At 58.3% G+C, this 21,757-nt stretch overlaps 1 protein-coding gene across 10 annotated transcripts in view; it reads left to right on the top strand.

Annotated features, from left to right (window-relative positions):
* Positions 1-21,757, top strand: part of PTPRF (protein tyrosine phosphatase receptor type F) — an 83,587-nt gene that overhangs the window by 24,560 nt on the left and 37,270 nt on the right. For all 10 annotated transcript variants that reach the window (XM_040231413.1, XM_040231419.1, XM_040231416.1 and 7 more), the window contains 2 exons: positions 10,638-10,826; positions 19,257-19,367. In XM_040231413.1, the coding sequence (XP_040087347.1) occupies positions 10,638-10,826; positions 19,257-19,367 (300 nt within the window). The remainder of the gene's footprint in view (positions 1-10,637; positions 10,827-19,256; positions 19,368-21,757) is intronic.

Below are 21,757 nucleotides of genomic sequence, written 5' to 3'. Positions count from 1 at the left end.
TTTTTAAAAAAACATATGAACATCTTCCTCACCATTAAGTATTTTTCTGCATCATTGTTTTTAATGGCTGTGGGGGAGCGTCACGTGCAAGTACCCTAAGTTATTCAGCCATTCCCTATTGTTGGACACACATGTTGTTTCCCGTATCTTGGTTGTATAAATAAGAGACTGCTTGCTTCCTTACAGATGTGTTCACTTTCCTGATTATTTCCTAGATGCACAGAAGTGGAATTGCTTGGTCAAAGGGCCACATGCGATGTTTAGCCTTTTCAATATTTTCAGAAGACTGTGTCAGTTTACACACCCATCAAACAGGGCATGAGAAGGCCTCTTTTCTGCACATCCTCACCAGCAGTGGGAATTACCATTAAAAAAATCTTTGCCAAGTTAATAGGCAAAAAATGGCATCTCAATTTAATTTGCATTTTTTTTGATTACAAGAACAGTTGAACATCTTTTTGTGTTAGCTGCTTTTACACTGTGGCTTTATGTATTCACGTTCATATCCATTCAGTAACTCCTTTGTGCCTGTGTTTCTCCTGTGAGGCAGGGCAGGGCCCTCCAGCTTAAGAGGGGCAGCGGTTAGGATCAGGGCTCGGGACCGCTTATTCTCTTTCCTTGTGACCTCGGGTGAGTAACGTGCCTCTGAGCCTCATTTTGCTCCATCTGTAAATCGGGACGTGATGCCTGCCACTCAGGCTGGTTGGGAGGATTAAATAGGATGCAGTTAAGCACTTTGCTGGATTCCAGCATGAATGGTAGCTGCTGTAGAGCTGAAAGCTGCACATCCTAAGGCCCACACATGTCAGCTCCCTGTACCTGGTGTCTGTGCTGCCTGGCCTCTGGGTGACGCAGCCCACTCTGTCCACTCCCCTGAGGGGCGGGGGCCCAGAGGACAGGCCCTGCACCAGGATCTCTGACAGTTGGGTGCTCTCGAGCTCCTCCCTGCCACCCCTGACCTCAGTTTCCCCACTCATGACCTCAGGACAGGTATTTCAGCACTGCCCTCCCTCCTGTTGCTCGCTGCCCCAGCTGGAGCCATCTGCCCTGCCCTGGCATTTGGGAGGTGGCCGAAGGGCCAGACTGTGGCTCCCACCCCAGAGGGCATCTCTCAGGCCCTCACAGTAAAGGGGAGAGAGGCTTCTTATTAGTGTTGGAGGAAAAGTCCTCACAAAGTCCCTACACGCTAGTTCTGGAGGGGCCTTCTTAGAGGAGGGTTTCTCTAGCAGGGGACTGGGGTGTGTTCATGCTTCTGGGTGTGAGAGGTGTCTGGTGAGACTGGGGAGACACCAAGCCTGCTCCTGGCCCGGTTGCGATGGAGCTGTGGGCCCGAGTGAGCCCCCCCTCCTGCTCCTGAAACACAGCACCCGGAAGGTGAAATGCTGACTTGCCATGTTGGTCTGCGTAACCTTGACTGGCTCTGGGCTTGGCAGAAAGGAGTGGAGTAGGAGGTCGCAAAGGTGCCAGAGGGCGGGGCCTGAGGAAAGCAGCTCCCTCAAGCCGTGCCAGGCCTCCCCTGCTGGCCAGAGAGGCTGGGTATGTAGGAGTGGGGTGAAAGGGTGGTTTGACTACAGCTGTGGGCTTGGGTCAGAAGAGAGCCAGGGCCATTCCTGGGAGGAGGGCTGGGGAGAGGAGAAAGCCGGCTTGGGGACCGGGACTCAAGGTTGAGTTCCTTACGTGCAGCTCAGCACACGCTGGGCACTTCAGGGGAGTGGCCCGGGGCTCCCTGGGTGACGCGGCTCCGCTGAGAGGTTGCTGTGTCTCAGGCCTGCGTGTCCACGCCGGGCTCCCTGCCCTGCCTTGCTCTGTGCCAGGCCCAGCTCCTCTCACATTGGAAGCACCCCACACCACTCCCACTCTGTGGCCTTTGCACCCAGCTCCCTGGGCAAGAGTGCCACTCCCAGGGAGTCCCGACTGCCCTGCGATGCCCAGCTGGCTGCCTCCCCACCTCCTCGGCCCGGGCTGGGTACAGGGTGGGGGTGCCCGGCACAAGCTGGCTGGGGGTGAGCTGCCCAGCATTCCTGTCTGAGTGGTAATTGAAGCCATTAGCGCGCCAGCCTCTCCCTCGCCGGGTAATGGCAGGAAAAGCTCTTCTCACTCCGCACTCTTGAGGCTGAATCACTCCCCCTCCAACCCGCCTGCTGCCGCCACTGAGACAGGGAATCTGACATTTTCCCTCGCGAGGGAGGGGGAGTCGAGGGGGAGGGGAGGCAGGCCTTGCTACCCAGCCTTTCCTTCCAGGAGGTGGGAGAGCCAGGAGGGTCTTGGAGCTCATTCTGGAGGTTCAGGATCTGCCTGGGCCAGTGGGTTCCGGCCAGGAGGTACCATGGTCAGGAAAGCCCCGGAGGATGCCAGACAACAGAGGTGTGGGCCGGGCCCTGGTGACTTGGGCAGGTTCTGGAAGGGTCTAGGAGAAGGGGAAGGGGAAGAGGGACAGGGAGGAGAGGGGGAAGGAGGAGGAGAAAGGCCAGGGAGCAGAGATGAGCCATTTCTGATTTGCCTTGGAGGGCTTGGCTTGGCGGACTCGGAGTGCAAGAGGCAGCATTTGCTTGTGGTCATGGATACAGCAGACAACACGCACCCGTGTTGTGGCGTGTGTGCCCCGTGTGCTGTCTGGAAGGCTGTGTGTGTGAAGTGTGTGATGTGGTGTTACACTCTTACGGGCTGTGTGTGCCTTATGGGTTGTATAGAAAACGGGCTGTGCATCCGACTGTGTGTGTGTGCTCGTGCTTGTGCATACGTGCATCAGGCAGTGTGTATGCGGTGTGGTGTATACAGCAGGTGGTGTGCGTCATGCTGTGTGTGCATCAGACAGTGTTTGTATGCGGTGCGGGCTGAACAGCAGGTGGTGTGCCCCTTATGGGCTGTTGTGTACAGCGGGGCAAGGGGTGTGCAGCCCTGGGCCGAGTGTATGCAGTCAGTCTGGTGCTGCAGGAGGCCAGAGGTGAGGGACTCATTGCCTCCAGGACCCTGCAGGACCCCTGCTCAAGGCTGGTGGCCAGCCAGGGCAGCTAGACAGAGACGGATGTGGGGCAGAGTGGTCAGCCTGAGCTGTTGCCAGTGCCTGAGAAACTATCCTTTGGCAGGCCGGGGGAGGGGAACCAGGGAGGGATCCCACCCAGGCCTTGGGACTCTCTCCTCTTTGTCTGCTCCCCACACTGAGCCCCGGCTCCCTCTCACCTGTTCCCACCTGGCCTTGCTGTCTGCTGGTGACTGACCAGGACCACACCACTCAGGCCACAGAGGCCCAGGAATCCAGGTGCCCGCATGGCACGCCTGGTCTTGCCCTCTTCGTTGGGGACAGGCTCTGGGGGAGGCCTGCTGTCAGGCCTGTGGGGTAGTGGCTGGTGGCGGGAGGCAGGCAGTCAGTGCTGGGCTTGGACCCCAGGCTCGGCAGTGGTTTTGACCCTGGTCTGGGGACTGTGGGATGATGAGGCCCTCTTGAGCCCCATGTCAAGCTCCTTTGAGGATGACTGCTGAACAGCATACAACCCTGTCCCGCCATCCTGGGCTGGCTGCACCTGGAGCACGGCCAGTACAGAAGCTGGTGTTTTCAGGGTGGGTGGATGTTTCCCCAGGATGTCAGCTCCCACCCTCCTCCCTGTCCCTGGCCCAGGGCTGATGAGGGGGTGGGGCATTTGGGTAATGGGCTGTCACAGGCAGAGGATGGCCGTGCCCCTTTCCTGTTGCCTGCCTGTCACCTCCCTGATTTGCATCCACAGAAGACATAGAAAGGGCCCCTAGAACCTAGCACCTAGAACCCAGGCCAGCTTCTGCCCCTTCCCTCGCAGCTGAGGCGTGACCTAAGTGCTTCTGGCCCCGTGACCGTGGGATCTGTGACCTGTCCCTCCAGCCCTGCTGTGACCGTAGTCACATTCAGGACCACACAGATACGAGGCTCTGCAGCCATTTCCTGGAGAGATCTGAGCCCCAGACGTAGGAGTGCGAGAGGTGTCGGTAGGTGGGCATTGCCAGGAACGTCTTGAAGATCTAGGGAAGAAGAAACCTGGGTTCCCCCACTTTTTTCTAGTTCTGATCTATCTTCTGATCTATCTTGGGGCCTAAGTGGATCCCTTTCTGAATGGTTCCTGCTGTGGGATGGGCAGTAAGCCTTCCTCTTCCATTAGCCACAGACACTGGATGCCTTCCCTGTGCCCAGCCTGCCCCTCCCACCCTTGCAGTCGCAGGTACTTACAGGGCCCTGCTGTGTGTATGGCCCCCTTGCCCCAGCCTCAGGACTGCAGCGGAACCGGCAGCTCTGGGAACAGCTAGCCAGCTTGGAGGTTTTAAATGCCCTCTATGTGCACATCCTCCACCCCTGATGAGGTGTCCCCTGCCTCTGGTTGCCAGGGGAGAGAGGATTTTTATCAGGGGAATGAATGCCTGATAAAATATGTGCTTCAGAAAGGTCCCTGAGGGTGCAGAGGCGGGTACCGGAAGACCAGTGAGAGGTCAGGGCAGCAGCCCAGGCAAGAGGTAGCAGTGGCCCAGACCCAGGCAGTGGGTAGAGGAGGAAGGGAGACTGGGTTCCATGCAGTTTAGAAAACTTGCCTGTGGGACTGGGGAGGCGGGTGACTCGGGGTTGCTGGCTCCGGGCCAGGTAGATGGCAGTGCTATTTGCTAAGGTTCAGGTATGAGAGGAGGACCCGTTTGAGGGGTAAGTTGATGAGTCCACTTAGAAATCTGTTGTAGTAGGTGTGTGTAGGCATCCTGGGGAGGGGTGTCAAAGAGGCCTTGTTCAGATTTTGCCTGGCACTCTGAGGGACAGCTGGAGATGGGGGGAGAGAAATGGCAAGTCTTAGCGAGCCAGAGGACAGGAAGAGGGCCTGGATGGAGCCCCAGACTCTAGGTCTTCCTATAGAGAAGAGTCCCTGGAAGTCAAGAGAAAAGAATCTGAAGGAACAGGGAGGGGTGCTGTCGAGAGGTCAGGCAAGATGACCTCTGAGACGTGGCCTCTGGACTTAGCTCCATGGAGTCGTGGTTGACCTTGGTGAGCACGCTGGCGTCAAGCCACGGGGGTGGCAGCTGGGCTGCAGGGACCTGAAGAGCAAGAGGGAGGTTCTCAGTGTTCTGGAGGGCCCGGGCCAGAACCTAGCCGGGGTAAAGGAACCAAGAGAATGGTCCTGGAGTAGGACTGAGGTGGGGACCCTGGGAGGAGGGTTCAGCGTGGGTCAGACTCCAGATGCTGGAATGTGGAGGGTGCAGACCTGGGGCCAGCCCCCGGGGTCACCTGGTGGCCTGCGGCTGGGAGGTCTCACCTGCCAGGTTGAGTAGAGCCCTGGGAGGCACCAGGGAAGTCCTGGGGAGGAGGGGGTTGGGAGGGGGAGGCCTTGCCTGCTTGGCTGTTCTCGGCGACAGGCCCCAAACAGCTCAGATTCAAAAACAAAACAGGCTTTTAAGATGCCAAGTTTGATGAAATCTGAGTGCTGGAAGAGGTGGGAGTTTTCTCTTAGAAAAAGCTGAAAATGAAGACTGAAAGCTGCGAAGGGAGCCCAAGGCTCCCCAGGCCTCCCTGACTGCCTGGCAGCCTGGGGGAGGAGGGGGGGCTCTGGAAAGGGTGAGAGCCCGCAGGTCTGAGGGGCCCTTCCCGCTTGCCCAGGGGTGTCCTGACCCTGACCTTGCTAAGGATGGGGCTGCCTCAGGGACGGGCCTGAGGCGGCCTTGGCTCCCTTAGAGAGCCGGCGGGCCGGGGGAGCCAGCAGCCTCGCTGCCCACCAGGTCCCCGCGTGCGTCTCCGCACGTCTGCGGCTCCCAGCTCTGGCCCCACAGGCATCTCCAGGGGACTCACCCCATCAGCATCCGTGTTGCTCTGCGTGTCTGCACATGTGTGTTTCCGCGTCTCTGCGTGCACTCCCACTGGCTCTGCTTGCCTGCGTCTGTTTCCACAGGTGCCTGGCGCTGCAGGTGCCCCTCCGCACGCACAGGGAGGTTTCTATTTTTGCACCTGTCTCTTTCTCCATGTATCTCTCTCTGGGGCCCTGGTTGTGCACGGATCTAGGTGTCTGCATTCAGTGAAGAGGTGAGGCCAGGTCCAACACTCAGGCACCGGGAAGGGGGTCAGGCCTACAGACAGTGCCACCCCAGACAGCCGGTGTAAGTGTGTGTGTGTGTGTGTGTACGCGCGCGCGTGCGTGCCTGCACGCACACAGAGACGCCAGGAAGCTGGGTAAACACGAGTGAGGAGTTCCTGCTGACAGACGGTGCCGCCCGCTCTGGGACCCCGCGAGGCGTCTCCATCTGTCCGCCTCCCTGGTGCAGCCCCCTCCCTCTGGCCCAGACTCCGCCTCAGGCATCCGGAGCTGGAGCTGAGCTGGACAAAGAGACCTGTGTGTGCTTTGTAGGGGGCGGCAGCAGCCTCCCTCCCTCCCTCCCTCCCTCCCCCGCTGGCCTAGGCTGATCCCCTGTCCCCCCTACCCTAGCCTCATCCATCAGGCCTTAGCTCCAGCCAGCCTCACCTTCCCACTGCCCTGCCCCAGCCCTTACTCAGGCAGCCCGTCCCTCCCTCCCCCTAAAAGCTCTCCCCAGCTGCTCATGCTCAAGTGTTTCCTACTCCTGCACTTCCCTCCTCCTTCGGGAAGCCACCAAGATAGCACTGATCCAACTGCATTCCTGCTGTGGGGACCTGGGCCAAGCTCTTGTCCCTATCTGAGCCTTAGGCTCCCAACACCCACCCCTCAGCCCCCGCACCCTTTCTCTGCCCAGTGAGGATGGCAGAGAAGTCAGGGTTCCCACTGCAGTATCTAAAGACCAGTGTATATGCACACGTGTGTCCCCAGCCCAGGTACACAGATCTGTGTGGGCAGACCTTGGGAATGTGTGCGCCCTAACTGTGTATGCAGGCAGAATCCACAAAGACCTGTAGAGGCTTCCCAGTACCTCTGAGGTCCACTAAAGTCCCCACGGGTTTTTCTTTTCTTCGCGGGGACCCTTTTATCAGAGGATGGACCGACCTTTGCCCCAGACGGACACACTGCAAAAACCTGGCCGGAGGCAGATGTGGGGACCTCCCCGTTCTGTGCGCACTCAGGGGGCAGCCCCCAACTAGGCGTCGATTGAGCCGGAAGGAATCTGGGCTCCCTAGAGATGGGGAGTAGGGTCTTGAGAAGGGGTGCGGTGACTCAACCCAGGAGGGGACGGGAGGGGCCGGGAGGGGCCGCAGCGGCTCGGACCGCGGATGCGCGCCCCGCTTGGACTCTCAAGCGCCGCCTTTCTGCCGCGGTGCCGGCTCTCCGCCGTTGCCATAGTTACCAGGCGGTCTGGAGTGGGGAGGGACCCTTCCTCCCGCGGCGCTGCGCAGCCCCGCCGCCCTCAGGATGGGTTTTGAGCGGACTCGGCGTGACCAGTACGTGAGGGTGTCAGAACGTGGTGCGTGCCGGCGGGTGGCCGTGTGGGGAGCAGTCGTGTTCGTTTTGCGGAAATAAAAACGTGGCGGCGTGTGTGCAGGGGTCTGCGATGGAGCGGTCAGCCAGAAGCCCAGCCGGTAGAGGGTGTGGTATGGCAGCAGGTTGGTGGCTGGCTCCCGCAGGGCCGTCCCGAGCCCAGCGCCCCCACCCTGCCCAATGTGGGGTCACACCACCTTGTCTCATCCCAGCCCCACCTCGACTTAACTCTGTGACCTTGGCAGGTTCCTGGATCTCTCTGCGCCTCCATTTGCTCATATACTTTACATAGTTTCAGTAAAGATTAGATCAGTTTGTAAGGCATTTTCACGCATTACCTGGAACTAGGAAGTGCTCCATAAACCTGACCTTTATCCCTCTCCCTGGGCCTCTGTTTTCCCCGTTGTTGATGGGTTTGGAGTGATCATATGATGCCAGCCTGAGGAATTTGCCCTGGTCCTTAGCGTGAGTGGTTCAGGGTACAGTGACCCCAAGCTCTTGCAGTTCAGGGTACAGGGGTTATGTGAAGAGGATAAACGTGACAGTCTGATGGTGGGTCAGTTTACACCAGCCTGCCCAGGACTCAACTTGGCCAGACGGGCACAGGCATCAGTAAGCGGCTGCTGTCCTTGGCTATATTTGAATGTGCCTGGGGGTGGGGGTGCTGCAGCAAGTGAGTGTGGAAGGAAGAGCCAACAGCAGGTCATTCCTGAAGGGCTGGAGTCCTCCTGTGAGACAACGTTCCCCCCACCAAGGTGCAGAACTGCAGCCTTCCGACTTGTGTCTGGAAGCCTAGTTGGCACAAGGGACTGGTTTTTGGGTCCCGCTGTTTTATGGACTCTTCACACATGCCGGTTTTAGGCTCTGGCGGTGATGCCTGAGGGATGATCTGAGCCAAGGACGGAGCCATTGAGGGCACGATAATTGAGGGAGGAAAATTAATTGTCCTTAATTTGGCACGATCCCAAAGACTTTCCCCGTGTTAGGAATTCAGAATACATTCCCAGGACACAGGGCTGCAGATGTGTGTACTTCTTCCCTTCTCCTTGATCAGCACCTTGTGGGTAGAGATGGAGGCCCGCTGACTCCTGGGCCCTAACTCTGGCAGGCGCTGCCCCCGCTTCCCCCTCCACTGCTCAGGAGGGCTGAGCAGGTAGAATTGAGGCCCGGAAAGAGCTCGACTGGTGCCCCAGTGGGCTGGGATGGCTCCAGCAGCCCTGAGTGGCCCCTAGCTGTTGGGAGTCCAGGGAGGGTGGAAGTGGACGGAGCCCTGCCTGGGCCTTGCTGGAAAAGCTAGTGGCGGCAGGACCAAAGGAAGCTGTTTCCCTGCTTGGTGCATCCCAAGTCCTGCTTTCATTTCCATCCTTCCTTTTCTTGCCGCGGTTAACATTTTCCTTTTAAAAATCAGAGCTAAAAGTCAGGATGCTGTGGGATCATATTTACAGCCAAACAGACGCTGGGTTCACGTCTGGAATTTATAGGGCTGCAGATGGGGAGGTGTTCTGCCAGCTACCTAGAGAAGCTGGGGAGGGGACTCTTACTCGTCCCCGCCCCTTCTCCCAACAGGGCCACAGTCCCTTAGGGATGCTTAGGCAGCTGGAGCCTTGGCAGAGTGCCCCCTGGGGTGTGGCAGCTGAGAGAGAAATGTCTTGCCCTCGCCTGCTGGGGCTCCTCCAGCTTTCTCTCCTGCCTGCCCACCAGTCACTTCTCCTGGGTCTCTTGGGGGACCAGCCCTGCCGGCCTCTACCTTCCTCCTTTCTGAGGATGCCACTTGCCTTTTCCCTGGCATGGGAGCTGACCTCAGCAAATATCCCCACATACTCGAGCTGGGCCTGCGGGAGGGAGATGGGTATGGTGCTGGCCTCCCCGACCACAGGGCCCCGCTCCTCTATCAATAAACAACTGACAAAGGACAGGGTTCCCATTCCCCCACTGGGTGTGCAGCCTGGCATCCACGCTGGTGGAGAGGCTCTGCCGAACCGCCACACAACTGTGTGGTTTGCTCCTGGCAGGGGGAGCCTCTCACCAGACCAGGATAGGAAGGGGGCCCCAGGCCCAAGTCTTGGTAGTTGCCTGCCCTGGTGGCCCAGCCCTTGCTATTATAATAATGTCAGCCAGTAGTCCTTGGGTTCAGATTCTTTGTCTGATACTTTCCAGCACCTTATGTGCATCATTAGATGTAGTTTTCACAACGACTTTATAAGGAGGGCACTTGAACCTTGTTAATAGATAAAAATGGATAAAGGGGGAGGATTAGTAATACTCCCAGGTTGCAGAGCTAGTTAGTGATGGAGGTGGGAGCTCTACTTGGTCTGCACTTGTCCAAAGTCTGTGTTCAGCCCCATGTGCTCCCAAGGGTGGGGGGTGGGCAGCCTTGCCCCTGTCCGGGTCCCTCAGCGCTGTTGCAGGAGTCCATGTGCAGTGAGAGGAGGGGTGTACTGCTGCAGCCCATGCCTGTTGCCCCTGTGGACGTGACTCTTCTGTAAGCCCCCAACCACTGGCAAGCTGGGAGAAAGCAGCCAAGGAGTTTTGTCTCCCTCATCGACTTTTGATGTCCTCACAGCACTTTTTTTTTTTTTTTTTCCTTTTTTTAATCTCTTCAACCTCCACATGCTCAGACCTGGGTCCCCAAGCCTGACCATGGCCTCCAGGGTCAGGACTGAGTAAGGAAGGAGGTTCAGGGTGGGGACCAGGGATCGAAGATGGGTCATTGGTAAGGCAAGGGGTGCCCAGAATCAGGGCCAGAACCCAGGTGGTGAGGGGCCTCTGCCCCGTGGTGGAGCTGAAGGCTGGATGCAGGCACCAGAAAGGACACTACCCATGCACACAAGAGGGTGGGGACTGGATGGCACAGGGAGCCCCTGGGCTGAGCTGTGGCTGGTGATGCCGCTGAGGGAGCCACGGGCCCCCTACAGCCCACTGTCCACAAAGCACTTTCTTCTGTGGCCAGGAGAGGCTCAAAACTCATTTTCCTAGGGCCTGGAGAGGTAAGTACTCATGTCTGCAGTCTGAGGCCTACTTCTCAGACCTGTAAACTTCCTGACAGGACAGGGTGGGTTCCCTGGCAGCTCGCTGACCCTGTGAAGGGCACAGCTGGGTAGTGGGGCTCCAGACTCTGGTTCCTCATGTCAGGGCAGGCGTCATACTTAGAATGCAGAGAAGGGAGGAGCCAAGGGTCACAGCTACCCTGGGAATCATGACGGTCCCGTCGGACAGGTGGTGCCAGCCCTAACATAAACATCTGCTCTCTGTCTGTAGCGGAACAGCTGCCTGTTGGGTTCCCCTCCATCGACATGGGGCCTCAGCTGAAGGTGGTGGAGAAGGCCCGCACGGCCACCATGCTGTGCGCAGCAGGCGGGAATCCAGACCCTGAGATCTCTTGGTTCAAGGACTTTCTTCCTGTGGATCCTGCCGCGAGCAACGGCCGCATCAAGCAACTGCGTTCAGGTGAGCAGAGGGCAAGGGTTGAGGGGCCGCTCAGACTTCAGGAAAGGTGCTGGGCTAGACCCCAGCGCTTCCCTCTTGGGCCTGGGAGCTACGGGAGGCCTTGGCCTGGGTTGACCTTCCAGTGCTGAGCAGAGGGCACCTGGTGGGTGGGCCAGATACTGCTGTAGGCCCACCTGACCTGCCCAGGAGGAGAACTTAGCAGCGAGAGCTGCTCATCAGAGATTCTTTCACCTTCCCGGGACTGTCCGACTCCAGACTACAGTCTGCCTCTGCGCCTGGAGGCATGAGTGTCTTTCCCAGCCTGTGTTGGGCTCTGCGAAGGTGCTCTGTGAGCATTCATCCTCTGCCTTCCCTGGAGCCCGGCCTGAGAGAGGGGCCCAGACAGTGCTTCTCTGTGCTTCTCCGGACGGCAGGGAAAGAGGCCAAAGATGTCTGATTCATCAGGCTTCCAAAGGCTGGACCTCAGAGGCTTGCAGCCAGGGGGATGTTCAGCCATCCTTCGGCCACCAGGGCCACCTGTCTCCTCTGGATGTCTCAGTCGAGCCAGCTTGGAGCCCTGTGAGCAAGGATGCTGCCTTGAAACCGGGCGGGAGGTGTCGCCCCGTCAATCGATCTGCCTGCGAGGCTCCCGCCAGGATAATTGATTCCATTTTTGTGGGAAGGGAGCCTTGGAATCAGCTTGGCTGCAGCTTTGCATCTGCTGCCAGTGCGAGCTGGGCTGGTCAACCTCAGTCCAGGAGCCCTCCTGCCAGCTGTGGGATGCTAGGCTCGGGCTGGATGGCCAGCACCAACCGTACCCATCAGCTGTGGTGTCAACACCACAAAGGAGGTCATAACCCTAACCCCTCTCAGGGCCTTGCCGGCTACAGAAGTGTCCTGTCACTCCCTGGGGTGCCAGCCCCTCCACACCAGCTCCCGCCGGGTGGACGCCCCCATGGTGCCCAGGGGAGGAGGAAGGGATGAACCACCCAGCAGGGGCAGGATTCTGGTCCCAGCCGCGGCCGCCTGAGACAGCCTACGAAGTGTTAGCTCATTTAATTTAATTAAAACTCAACAAGATGGAGGCAGCTGTAGCGCAGTTAATTAAAACAGCCATAATCAAGGCAGGAAACAGGCCTCCAGCGTTCGCGGCCGCTGCCCAGCGTGGCACAGCGGCCGCCATGGTTCGGCTCCTCTGTGTGTCCCCGCAGCCCCCAGGCAGGCTCCCCAAGCAGCCAGATGGTCCTCCCCGCAGGCCTGGCCTCCACCCGGCACGGCACTGTCTGTGGCAGCAGTTGCGGGAAGGCACGCCATCTCATGTGTTCCATTTGTTAAGTATTTATGTGGCGCCTGCTGTGTGCCCGGGCCTGGTGCCACCCATTCACGGCCCTGTGAGTCAGCTCGCGCGTAGTATGCAGCTCACTGGCCTCCTCGGCCTCTCAGCAGCCACCCTGCCTTCCTCTCAACCCACTCGCTCCCCGGTTGCCCCGGCTTCCCTCTTTTCCAAGCGCCCCTTCTCTGCTCGGCAGCCCGGTCTGCTCGTTCCTCCAGGCAGGGAGCGCGTGGCCCTGCTTTTGCCCCATAGACAGAGCTCTTCCCCCAGCCGGCTCGCCCACTCCTTATAGCTTCAGGTTCCATCTGTCTCCACACCTGTGAGTCCCTGTTCTGTCGTTCTAACCCAAACATCCTGCTGGAGTCCTAGACTAAAAAAGCCCTCTGGCTTCTGGGTGTTACCCTGACCGTGAAGGGTGGTAACTCCTTTCCGAACAGTGGTGCCCTGCTTCCACTGACCCTGTCTCTGTGAGTGGCAGCCCCTCTAACCTGGAACTTAGGACACACCCCAACTCCTGCTCCATGTAGGGGGCTCCCTAACCCTCTTGATGGGTCACCCACGTGGCTTTCCCGTTGGTCCTCTTTTCTCCTCCTGTATCCCAGGCCATTGAACACTGCTCTCCAAGCTCTCCCCTTGAATCCGTCCTGCAGGACTGGCAGAGTTTCCTGTCTGTGCCCCGTGTGCTCTGACGACCTCAGTGGCATCTTGCTGCCTCCATGGTCATGTGCACACTCCTGAACAGCACACAGAGCCCTTCTCACTCTTCCCCAGCTCACGACTCTGGCTTCTTCTCATCGGGTCCTGGCTTCACCCACTAGCTTCTTGGCCTCACTGGAGTTATTAACTTTGAGCTTCAGTTTCTCATCTTTAAAAAGGAGTTACAGTGAGGATTAAGTGAGGCAGTGGTGGTGAGAGCTGTAGTTAACTGGCCTGTGATGAGGGTTCTGTGAATGGGGCTCTTTGTAGCTCCAGTCACTCCCCAATTTGTACCGAGCCCCCCAAGCACCTCCTCACCCTCTACTCACATTCACTAGAACATGAAGCCCCCCTTCTCTGCCTGAGGCTCACTCCTTCAGGACTTCCCTTGCTATGTCTTGTCACCGTCTGGCTCCAGCTCTGGTCACTTAGGCTGGGTGTTCTGCACGGAGGGCCTGGGGTTGGCTCCCGCCTGCAAGGGCCTGGCAGGTGACCAGCACAAGCCCAGCTATAGGACAGATATCTCTGAGCTCTGAGGATAAACGATTTACTGATGACCTTTGGGCCCTGTCCTTGCAGACCTGCTTCTCAGGTCCAGGGAAACCTTTCTTGTTTGACTTTTCCTGCCACCTGAAAGCGGTGACCTAAGGGTAATGGCCCAGGATCCAGCTTCTGGGATGGCATATGAGGGGCCTCAGTTATCCCACTTGCTCAGTAACCAGACTCTTTCCATCACTGCCTGACCCTGGTCCTGACCCTTGACCCAGTAGCTGCTGCCCCTGGCCTGTACCGTTGAGAAGGGTGTGGAACTGTGCCAGGCACATCTCACAGGGGCATCCCTGATGGAGTGGAATAGCCCTGAGCGCTAAGCTTTTACAGGGACCTCACAGTTTATGCATCACCAACCGTTTACAAAGTGTTTTCTTGCCTTTGGTTGCGCTTGATTTTCTTGCAACCATGAGAAGTAGGGCAGTTTGTGATTATCAGGCCTGCTTTACAGGTGAGTTAGGGAGTCACCCACCCAGGGTCACGTGGAGATCCGAGGCTGGGGACCTCCCCTGGGATTGCATCTAGGGCCTTCTACTATCTCATCCGACTAACCTGGGGCCTGGGGAGAGGCTGGGCCCTGCCAGGGCCCCAGAGCACCACAGCCTTGTCTTCTCCGAACCTCAGGCCCTCCCCGACCGTACCCAGCACTCCTCAGGTGTCTGCAGACAGCCGCAGCACGTGGCACCAGGGCGTGGCCCCCGGGAGCAAAAGCACGAGACAAGTGCGTGTGCGCGGCCCAGGCTCGACCCCTGCTCGACAGGCGCTTTCTTCTCCAAAGTGACGTCACCTGCTGCCACAGCCTGTGCCTCTTGAAGGATTTGAACTTGAGACCCGGTGTGGGCCCCAGAGGAACGGGCACAAACTCAGGGATAGTGGAAGTCAGTCAGGAGTGGGCAGCATCACTGGAGCCAAGACAGGGCTGACCGCCAGGCCCAAACCACTGCTGTGGGCCCCACACTCTGCCAAGCCCGGAAGGACCACTGTGGGACACCTCCTGGGCTCCGCTCATCCCACGGCCTGAGTGTATATGCCACCATCCCCATCACCGTGGAGGACCACTTGCCCATACTGTCTGCTGCTCACCCAGACACCGGAGCCTGGATGCTGGCATCTGGCTGCAGAAAGAGGCCCACTGGCCCAGACAGATGGAGCTCTGGTGGGCCTGAGGGCTGCAGCCCCCATTCCACCCTAGCACCAGCTGGTCTGCCAGGAGGGCCTGCTGTCAGCAACAGTCCCTTTTATCCGAACACTCTGGCACCCCTCAGGGGCAGTGTGGATCTGAGGGACCCTCCAGTCTCCCACACCCATCACGGAAAATGGAAAAGACAAATTCTTTCAGTTTGGTGGGGAAACGACTTTCCAGAGAGGCCCAGAATCTTGTCACACAGCAGGTTAGGTTTTGGAATTACTGAGGCCAGAGCTAGGGGTCCCAGGCCTGGAGCATTGAGGTGGCCACCCCTCCCCGTCCCATTGCAGACCTGCACTGTAGGAGTAGATCAGCCTGTGGACATTGTGGTCTCAGGACCCCTGGTTGTAAATATCAGAGGCTCTCCAAGCGCTTTTGTTTGTGTGGATTATTTATCAATATTTGCCATATTAGATGTTAAGACCAAGAAGATTTTAAATATTTATTAATCCACTTTAAAATAATTTTAAAACCCTTTACGTGTTAACATAAACAACATTTTTTAATGGAAAATAATTATATTTTGTGAAACAAAAGCGTTCAGGAAGAAGAGCAGCCCTGTTTTACACTTTTACAAATCTCTTTAATTTGGGGCTTAATAGAAGGCAGCTGGATCCTCCTGTCTGCTTCTGTCTTTGGTCTGTTGTGATATCACATCCTGCCTCCAGGAGACTCTGCTGTATGTTTATGAGAGAACAGGAGTGAAAAAGACCAAAAGCTTCTCAGTAGTGTGAAAACGGCTTTGACCTTGCAGACCCCTGAAAGGGCCTCAGGGACCCTGAGGGTCCGTGGACCACGCCTGGAGGATCACCAGGAAGATGATTCTCCCTGGACCGTCTCTGTGCGCCTCACTCACTGCCCAGGGCCCAGTGCCGCCTGTGCCTTCTCTCTAGCCTGTGTGTCTGCAGGAGGCAGCCTGGTCCAGTGGGAAGGCTGTGAGCCAACCCTGGTTGGTTCCTGCCATCTCATAAGCTGTGTGACCTGGGGCTTCGAGCACTTGATGTTCCTCCGCCTCTATTTCCTCATTCTTGCCGAGATGGATAATTCCTCCTCAGTGGGTGACGTCGGATTCAACAAGCTGTAATCAGTGTTTGTCTCCAGCACGCTGCCCTCCCCAGGAGTGGGCAGAGAGGGGCAGGGTGGACGCGCTGACCTGGACCTGCCCATAGGCCTGCACTCCCCTGGATGGGGCAGCCGGAGAGAAGGGCTGCTGTTGGGGAGGGAGCCAGTCCAGACCTGATAATAGCCCTGCACCGGGCGTTTGCAGGGTGAGCGTCTGGCCCTCTAGGCTGCTGATTCCCGAGGTTACAAGGCAATGAGCAGGCAAAGGGGTACGAGGAATGGCCTCTGCCTCTCACCAGCCAGGTTGGGGTACTCTGCAGTCACTCTGTTTAGCAGGGTTGAGTGACCTCACAGGGATCTGCCACCCGATGGTGAGGAGGGGGCTGGTGTGTGTGTTTGTAGGGGGCTGGTCTGGTAGTGGCCTGAAGTGAGCCTTCCCTTTAGCCCTTTCTTCTGTCTGCTTAAATGCTTTGCTTTGGGTAAGTCCTCTATTTTGAAATCCTACTCAATCTTGTGCACTTCAGGGGTCCCTGCAGGGTGGGGTTGTCGCCTTTTCTCTTCACCTTCCCCCTCCATTGACCTCAGCCAGTGGGGTCTTCAGGAGCCCTGACTCACCATCTTGATTCCTGTCACCCCCCCAGCCCTGCTGACCTAGCCTCAGTTGCCCCCCTCCTCAGAGCCATGCCAGTGCTGGGGAACACAGCTTCGCCTCCACGCAGCTGGCGCTTGCTCACATACCACCTGCAGCGGCCTTAGCCAGACCTCAGTTTCTCCGTGTATTTATCAAGGCCCTCTCTCGCGTTTTATTTTATCTGATTTGGCTTTTTGTGGCTTTCCTTCCTTTTGTACTAATGCTTCTCTCTGATCTTATTTGCATTCAAATTACCTCGCCAGGTGGTTCACCAATCAGAGGTAAGAATGCTGTCCGTGCATCTGCCACGCCACGCCTCGCCACGCCGTCACCACCACTCCATCCCGTCCAGTCCCGTCGTCACCTCCCCCATCCCCACCTCCCCAGCCTCCTCATCTCCAGCTCCGGCCCCTCAGCACCACCGGCCACCACACACATCCACTCTCAGCCATCCCTCCTGTGACTCATTCATTCCAAGTCTGGACTGTGGACATAACTCGGCTCATCCCCGCCTTGGGGCTGCAAGCCCACTGACCAGGCCTTCTAGGCCAGCCCCGCGGACAGAAGGGGCTCTGCTGGCTCCTGCAGGGAAGCCAGGCCCTGGTCTTCAAGGCTGGCCAGAGATGGAGAATCTTCCCATGAGGTGGAGGAGCATGACCAAACCTTGCCTTCCATCTCAAGAACCTCCTTGGTCTTGGGGCCTTCAGTCATTACTAGCTCCCCCTTCAACACCCAGCCCTGTGGTAGAGTGAGGCTCCCCCTATAAATCTCTCAGTCCAGCAAACACCAAGAAGGACAGGCAGTTAAGACTAACACAGAAGCTGGAATGCCAACAGAAATCAACAGGGTCCTGGGTAGCCTGACCCCCTGACCTGTGAACCTCGCTGCTTTCATGCTACAGGACCCTACATTCTGGGATTCCAAGCCCAGACTGGACTCAAAGATCCATGAAGAGCCATGTTCAAGTTTGACTCAACTTCATGTCCTTTGAAAACTCAGTTTCTCTCTCGAAAGTCTGTTTCCTCCTGTTTAGGCTGAGGCCAGGGACACACCTCAGGGGGCATGATGACTAGAGCAGAGGGAGAGGACTGGTATGGTCTGGCCCAGAGCAGACATCCTGTAAAATGGTGGCTTCTGTAGTGTTTGTATTCACATTGTTTTCTCCCCGCCTCTCAGTATCCTTGGGCACCTCTAGACCCTCAGAGTTCAGGGCCAGGCTGTTTTCAGAACAGAAGATGGGGCCAGGCCCCCACTGCCGGCTCATGGTGTTGGTTCCAGATTTGGGGGTTTCTGTGTGCAGGAGTCTTAGGGTCTGCATGGGGTCCCCTGACCAGTCCTGGTTCTTAATGCAGGGGAGCCTCCTCCTCCACCCAGGATCCCACCCAGGTACCACTTCCTGCTCTCACCTGTGGCACCAGCTTCCAGGACTCCCCCCTACCCTCAGCTGAACTGACCTTCATACAGCCCCCTCTCCCCTTGGCCAGGGGCCTGACCCCCATCTGCTTGAATGAGCGTTTTCTGTGACAGCGTCCATCCATCCCATAAACATGACCTGTTGGGTGCCCGTCAGGGCTGCTCTCGTAGGAGCTGGGTGTTTGGCATGTTTGGTCCTCATGCTCCCTGATGCTGGTGGGGAGGGCTGACCAGGACCACAGAGCAGGCCAGCCCTTTCTCCCTCTGTGTTGGGGTCAAGCCTGAGCATCACTCTCCACACCTCCAGTGTACCTAGCCGCTCCTGCTGCCCAGCATTTGGGTGATGAAAGGGAGGTATCAGGGTGAAGAGGCTGTTACACGTTACAGCTCAGACCTGCAGAGGGAGGCCCCCCCCCCCCCCCCCCCCCCCCCGAGCCTGGGCCACGAGAGCGCCTCCTCGTGGCTCCTGTCCCATTGGGTCAGGCGGGATCAGGCAGTTCTGTCTGAATCCTGTGTGGGTGTGACCATCAGCCGGCCTGGGCTCTGGGAGGGGTAGGTCTGTGTAGGCAGGGGTTTCTGTCAGGCTGTGTCCTGTGGGGTTGTTAACTGTCCGTTGGAGCGTCCTGCGTGGGTGTGATTGTCTGTCAGCTTGTTCCAGGGAGCGGGTGTTGCTTGTGCCTCGGGGTGTTCCTGTCACGACGGTTCGCCCGGTGCGTCCTCTCCAGCAGCAGTGTTCTCAGGCGCTTACTGCCCGGGCTGGGGGTGGCCAAGGCCTGGTTTCGCCCCCATCTCCCACCTCGCCCTTGCCTTGGCCTCCCCTACCTGGCACCTGGGCCTGCCAAGACTGGTCCCAGCCCTTTCCTCCGCCCTCTGTGAGGGTCACTTTCAGCACCCACCCCCCACCCCCACCCCCAGGTCCCGGCTCCTATCTGTCCGTCTGCGGCCAGCGCAGCCCCTCAGGGCGCTGGCCCGAGTGGGAGCTGCAGCCTCCATTAGCCTCCTGAATTATGCAGGAGCCGCGGTGGGTCGAAGCACTTTAGCAGGGACCAGGCTGAGGAGAGGAGCCGGAATGGGTGGGGCTGGCAGGGCTGGAGGTGGGGGGGGGGGAGGGGTGCTGTGAACAGAGGCTGTTGGGCACCAGGCCCGCAGGGCCAGCCCTTCCTTCCTCTGGGTTCTGGTGGGCGGTAGAATCTCAGGTCTTGCCCGAGGAGGGCATCACACGCTCGTGGGTTCCAAGCTGCTCCCACCCACGCCTGGTTCTGTGATGCTCGGATTGGGGATGCTCATTAGCAAACAGGCTCCAGTACTGTGTATTGGCCAGAGTGTGGCAGATGCTTGGTGGAGCCCCTGACTGAGCCCACAGGCCCGGCTAGACCGTGAGTGGGGCGGGCTTGCTATCTGGAGCATGACCTTCGGTTCCGTCCAGGAGGCCTCTGGGCTTGTCAGGGAGAGCTTCCCAGAAGCAGCACCTGTGCCAGGTGTGGCCCTGATGCCTGCCACATCTGGTCGACCTGCGCCTCGGGTGCTATCAAGACCCCTCCTCAGGCTCCAGGCCAGACCGCCGTCTCTGTGTCCCCACAGGTGCCTTGCAGATTGAGAGCAGCGAGGAGTCGGACCAAGGCAAGTACGAGTGTGTGGCGACCAACTCTGCAGGCACTCGTTACTCGGCCCCTGCCAACCTATACGTGCGAGGTAAGGACTCAGGTGGTGCCCAGCCCTGCCTGACTCTATGGAACAAGCCACAGCTGCCGGGCTCGCTGCCCAGAACCTTGGTGTGGACCACCGGGCTGCCATGGGCCTTGTCTCTCCTCCTTTTCGCCTCTCTCTGCAGCAGCCGTAGCAGCAGCAGCTCCCACTGGGCAAGCTTCTAACATCCGCCCGACTTTGCCTTCCTCCTGCAGGCCCTTTGGGAACAGCCGCTCTTGGGAGCATTTGTATCTCTTATAGGTCCTGCCTCATGGGCTTGGAGCCCCACGAGAGTCTAGAGCCTTCCAAGCAGATTGTGTGTGTGAACATATTCACACCTGCCTGGTCTTCCTTGAGTCTGTCCTGCCCAGCCCAGCAGGGTGGGCTTCAGGCCAGGTGTACCTGCCTTCTGACCAAGTTTGCCTTGGGCCTTCCTGGGGGAGGAACCAGCTGTGTTTTGTCATCAGCCAGGACCCTTGTGTTGGAGGGGTCAGGCCCAGGCAGCTTTGAGCCCCTGCAGGTGGGCATCTCGTGCGTTTGAGGTGTTTCTTGCTGGGACTATGTGGGTCACGTGTTCACAAGTCCAGCTGCCCAGCAGAGAGGGTCTGGGGCTGTTTTGGCCTGTCCAGTCTCTTGTTATGCTCACAGCCCAAGGGGAACCAAAGCTAGCCACCTGCCCCTTCCTGAGAACACTCTGGGTTTTGTGTGCACAGTGTCCAGGAGGGGCCCTTGGCACCCCTCCTACCCCTACCATCCTCCACTTAATCCTCCTTCAGAGGTGGGCGTCATGAAAAGTGAAACCGTCTCCCCTCGGGGGATTTCTAAAGGAAAGTGGATGCCGCTTCTTCACAGTGATGATTTCATCACACTAAGTGCTTAGCACAGCTTCACAGCAGGCGTTGTCTGCCTGTCCGCCCGGGCCAAGCGTAGGGCAGGGCGGACGCAGTGGCCTGTCCCACCTTTCAGGGCCACGTGGTCAGACAGACCAGAGAGAATTAGGTCATCAACCGTGAGCTTATTAAGGGGCTGTGCTGTCAGGGCACAAGATCCCAAGAGGCCACAGGTGATGGGCAAATGGGGCTTCAGAGAGTGGCTGATGCCTCAACAGAATTGGGGGCGTGGGATGGGAGGTCCCCATTGGTCCCCTTCTCAGGTGTTCTGCTCTTCAGGGCTCACCTGAGCTGCCCCAGGGCCTGTCTTAAGGAGCAGCGTCAGGGCATGGAGGCCAGGAGCGTGCAGGTCACCCAGATAGCCAAGATGAGTATGTCATAAACTGCATGGCCTTCCCCCCACACTGCCCCCAGCAGAGCTTCTTACCAATGCACAACATCCTAATGAGTCCCCTCTGAGAGGAGCAACTGAACGACCCTCCTCAGAGACCTCCCTCCTCCACCCAGACTGTTCCAACTGCTGTGTGGGCCTGACCCAGCACTTCTTGCAGAAGACCATCGTGTTGAGAATGTGGAGTTTCGAGGCCTCAGCAGTGAAGTCCTTCACTGCATGTGGCTGCACCAGGGAGAGGAAGGGCGGGCAGAGCTTCAGGCACCGTACTGAAGCAGGAGGCCCAGAGCTGGGGTGGCTGCGCTCCTCATCACCGTCTTGGCTGTGCAGCACTCTCTGAAGTCACCATCACGCTGGCCTCAGCCTGAGGCAGGACAGTGGGTCTCTTTGGATGAGCTGAGCTCAGCTGCTGTAGCTGGTGGCTCGAGCGCTGACCAGGGGCTCTTACCTCCTTGTCTGTGGGAACTTCACCATCTGCACGTGATGGGCTCAGGCAGAACTCTTAACTGGTTCTTGCCATAGCCCATCCCCCACTTCCACAGGTCTTCCTGAGCTGCTTTCCTGGGCCCATTTCCACAGGGCTTTTGGGCCGGGAATGTGGGTGTTCCTTTAGTTCTAGCCCCACTTGCTAGGAATCCTAAAACAGGGACAGCCTCACTTTGGTTGTCCCTCCCTCTTACTGGCACACACACACATTCCTGTGGGGCCAGCCCTCAGTCCATCCCTAGGACGTGTCTGATAGCCAGGCCCCACCTGAATCCGTACCCACCCTGCTTTGCAGAGAGAGATTTACCCTGTGGCCCTAGGACAGAACCCTAAGCTGTGCTGCTAGGACCCTGGCATCTGGGGTCCACTCCCACTCCTCATCACGGTCCTGGCAGAGCCCCTGCTTTCTGCCCCAGCAGTGCTGAGACCCTTACTCTTCTGGGACAGCCTCTGCGGTGCTGGCCACCAGCTCTGTATCCTGAACCCCTCTTTGAGGTGGGCATGCATGGAGAAAGCTCCCAGTGCTGGCTTGTGCCTGCCTGCTTCCCAGCAGAGCGGCGGTAAACCTTCCCGACAGGGCACCTGTCACCCTCCAGGCCAATGGGAGGCCCCCCTGGGCTCAGCCTTAG

The sequence above is a fragment of the Oryx dammah genome, unplaced genomic scaffold (genome assembly GCF_014754425.2).
Source record: "Oryx dammah isolate SB20612 unplaced genomic scaffold, SCBI_Odam_1.1 HiC_scaffold_28, whole genome shotgun sequence".
Lineage (NCBI taxonomy): Eukaryota > Metazoa > Chordata > Mammalia > Artiodactyla > Bovidae > Oryx > Oryx dammah.
Note: the sequence above shows the minus strand (reverse complement) of the source record. Positions and strands in the feature narration are given on the sequence as shown.